Source organism: Odontomachus brunneus, unplaced genomic scaffold (genome assembly GCF_010583005.1).
Source record: "Odontomachus brunneus isolate Ranch 3 - 2012 unplaced genomic scaffold, Obru_v1 Obru_scaffold_055, whole genome shotgun sequence".
NCBI classification, from domain to species: domain Eukaryota; kingdom Metazoa; phylum Arthropoda; class Insecta; order Hymenoptera; family Formicidae; genus Odontomachus; species Odontomachus brunneus.
In genome coordinates this window covers 354,630-358,581 of record NW_022639505.1, presented here as the reverse complement: position 1 = coordinate 358,581, position 3,952 = coordinate 354,630, and the positions used below count along the sequence as shown (strand labels likewise).

The 3,952-nt window shown below is 33.0% G+C and overlaps 1 protein-coding gene across 1 annotated transcript in view; it reads right to left on the bottom strand.

The window, feature by feature from the left end:
- Positions 1 to 2,963: 2,963 nt before the first annotated feature.
- The window catches only part of LOC116845678 (fatty acyl-CoA reductase 1-like), a 6,648-nt gene continuing 5,659 nt past the window's right edge, over positions 2,964 to 3,952 (bottom strand). Inside the window, exon 9 of the mRNA XM_032818676.1 lies at positions 2,964 to 3,382. Within this exon, the coding sequence (XP_032674567.1) occupies positions 3,256 to 3,382 (127 nt within the window). The 3' untranslated portion in view covers positions 2,964 to 3,255. The remainder of the gene's footprint in view (positions 3,383 to 3,952) is intronic.

Below are 3,952 nucleotides of genomic sequence, written 5' to 3'. Positions count from 1 at the left end.
AGCCATGGATGTAATTGGACCACTACCACGTACTAAGATAGGAAATAAATATATTCTTACAATGCAGGATCAATTTAGTAAATTCAGCCTAGCCGTACCATTGCTAGACCAAACAGCCGCAACAATAGCCGACAAATTTGTGAAAAGATTTATCGCCATTTTTGGACCACCCCGAGTTGTATTCACCGATCAAGGGCGAAATTTCATTAGCGACCTAATGAAAAAATTGGCAAGATATTACAAAATACCAAAATTTCGAATAACTGCCTTTCATCCTCAGTCGAACGGATCCTTAGAAAGATCTCATCACGCACTCGGAGAATATTTAAAGCAATTCGTCAGCACTGAAAAAGAATGGGATGAATGGATAGACCTGGATGTGCAGAACTATAATACTAGCGTACATGAAGGAACCAAACATACTCCGTATGAATTAGTTTTCGGTAGACCTGCTCGAATACCTTCGACCAAACCCCTACTCGAAGACGATAAAATAAGAACATACGACGATTATCTGGTACAGTTATTCACTCGACTACATAAAATGCAAACTCAAGCTAATCTTATCGATGCCAAGAACAAATCTAAATCTCATTACGACAAAAAGATTAACCCACAAACATTTAAACCAGGAGATTATGTATTCTTATTGAAAGAGGCAAAACCTGGAAAATTTGGCGATCAATATAGGACCTCACGAAGTCATCGAAATATTAAATAGGAATAACGTCAAAATCAAACTGAAAAAGAACAGTCGTATTGTGTATCCTAACAGGCTTCGAATATCACACATTATTCCACGACAGGAAAACAGAACTAGAAACTAATTAACGGAAACCCGTCGATAGCAACACATATTGGTCCAAGGAAACACGTGAGTTTACGAAACTCCTAACCGAAGAAGAAGAGGGTTGGATCCGTATCAAGAAACTTTTGGGAGAAAAGACAGCAGACGTCGATTTGCATCTGAAAAAGACTAATCATTTCGGATTGGTAAATTTTAAAGACGAGCTTATCATGCTCGGCCAAGCAACCTTGACGACCGAAATCCATCGTCCGTTTCCATCTATCTAGGAATATGATTATCCACGCGTACCCATATCTACACATATATCTATCTAATCTTTTAACATATCTATTGTCAACAAAAAAAAGTACACAAAAGAAAAAAAAATATATATATACTATTTTGTCTTCGTATATTCTTAGAAAAGATAATGATAATAAGAAGTTTTTCTCGCGCATGCCACTAACGTATCATAGAATTCTCAATCGATGTATTTCTTATTATCAAACGAAAAAGAAAAAAAATATATAGAAAATAAAAATATATAAAGATAAAATATAGCTAAAAAAAAATATATATATAGATAGGAAAAAATTTTATTTTTTAAGAAAGGGATTATAATATATATATATATATATATATATATATATATATATATATATATATATATATATATATACATATACACGAATACATTCTCAATCATGCGTGCAAGATCGATATACCAAAAAACGCAAGAAGTTTAGTTCGCATCTCGGTTGTTGGCCTGATAATGATAGCAATCCATCAATAAATCAGGATGTCAATCAACACTATCACCAACAGGTGATACAAAAATTAATTTCATATCATTATTACGCTGGGGGCCCAGATCATTCCTTGGAAAGGAATCTTCTTCGAAGTAAGCGTACTAATCTTAAATATCAGATCTCGCCCCGGTCTCATAGTGTGATTACCCGTACAATTATACACATACAATTATACAATTATACAATTATACACTACGGGAAGGTTGTCTTGCATGTTGCTGACGAGAGTCCTTTTCGGATGAAAACTTAGGATAGAAAAGAAAGACGTAATGTGTTCGCAATAGGATTTTAATTGTTAAGAACGGCTAGTTTGTGATTAAAACACGAATGATATGATTTTATACAATAAATAATTTGTAAATTAATTACGCGTTTGACGAGAAATATCGCAGTATTAAAACTTTCCGTTGTTCTTTTATTTGGATTATCGTAGTGATTTTTACAACACTATATAATACTTGTTTAATATAATACAAACACATTATTTTCGATCCATGCTCCCACGCTGCTACGATCAAAACCTTGATGACGATATCGATCGGCACATAGTTGTAGGACGTAGATAGAGACTCGTGCAGCAATTTCACCACTGCTTTTCCATTGCCGACAAACAGTGCCACTGGATCGTTAAAATTATTCAATCAGCTTTTCAAAGGATCCTTTAACGTTGGCATGACTAGACGAAATATTAATCCCCAAAAACTTACCTTTTAAAAAAAGGTAAAAGAAGCGTCTAGTTTCCGCGCTCCGTAAAAAAAAAATTATAATACTAAATAATCTGTACAAACAATTATATTAAAAAATTATTCCTACAACAAACTGTACTCTTCTACTACAAAATTAATGATATCAGGAAATTCGCACCAAGTAACTATGTAAATATCGTAACTATATCGTAACTATATCGTATTCCAAATTCCAAACTTGTATTTGAAATGACCAAGTACACGACAAAAGAAAAATAAAATTATTCAGATTCATAAAAAAAACTTGGCGCGTCCGGATTGCAATAACTATTTCAATGTTACCTACAAGTATTTTATAATCTTACTGTGAAATGAAATATGTTTTAGAATTCTTTAATGTGCGCGCGCGCGCATCTTAACGTCATCCGGGCGTGCCAAGTTTTTTTTGTGAATCTGAATAATTTTATTTTTCTTTTTTCATGTACTAACTGAGAACTTCGATGCCTTTCAATGCTTCCCATAATGTTCCTCTTTACAACGATAAAATGTGGTTGCCTATCGATCTAATACACGCTCGGATATAGAGTCATGAGACCATAATGATATCTCCATATGCAATTTTAGACCAACGATCATTTCTCGGTAAGAAGGCGGAATAGGTACGACATCAATAAAATGTGATTACCAATTACTGTAATGCGATGTGTTTTATTTCACATGTTGCAGTTTATAGTATTTATGTATTCTTACTTGCCAACATCACCATGAGCCAAGTCACCATGAGCAAAATATTGGATATATCGAACATAAGTAATACAAACGTTTTCTCCCTATCTTTTTACCTATAACCATAGCCAATAAGTGATGATGTCGAAAATGATTTTTTTTTATTAATAATTGAGATATCTCAATCATTAATTAAATAAAAAATGCTGCATCCTATTAGCAGGTGTAAATAATTCTGGAGTAACCCTCAGATATTTATATAGAATATATAAGCGATTGCGTTTGCGATATTGGATAGGATATTTTTTCTATAAAGTATCCATAAGATGAATGTTATAAATATTGTCTTAATTATATTGTGGAGCAAATTCAGCCTGAAACATAAAAAATATTGTCGTATTAAGTGTCTTGTCTTGTATCTCTCTTCATATACCAGAAACTTTGCAAACTTCGAGAAATTTTTATTTTGTATTTTTAGGCGGATAGAAGCAAAAAATATCACGCAAATGAAAGTTTCTTTTAGCTTATCGGTTGCTGTTAATATTTTACAACTTTGAGAATAATAAATAATCAAACGTCCCAATATTCATTGACACACGACTGACGTTGGAATTATACTTTTCATTTTCTCAATGGAAAAAGGAAAGAAGCAGGATTGCTGACAATTGCGGTAAAAAGACACTAATTCAACACTAATTCTAGCATTCAAAAATTAAGAATTAGTTTGCAATCCGCTTTACAATTAGTTCAAGATCGTTGCATCAGTAAATTACACAGAATCAATTCTGGCAACTTCTTTGATAAATATTACAACTAAAATTCCATTTCATTCTGGTTTTCGCCATTATATCGAAAACAAAAGCGGGCTTTATGTAATCTGTCTTGAGAGAAAGAGAGAGAGAGAGAGAGAGAGAGAGAGAGAGAGAGAGAGAGAGAGAGAGAGA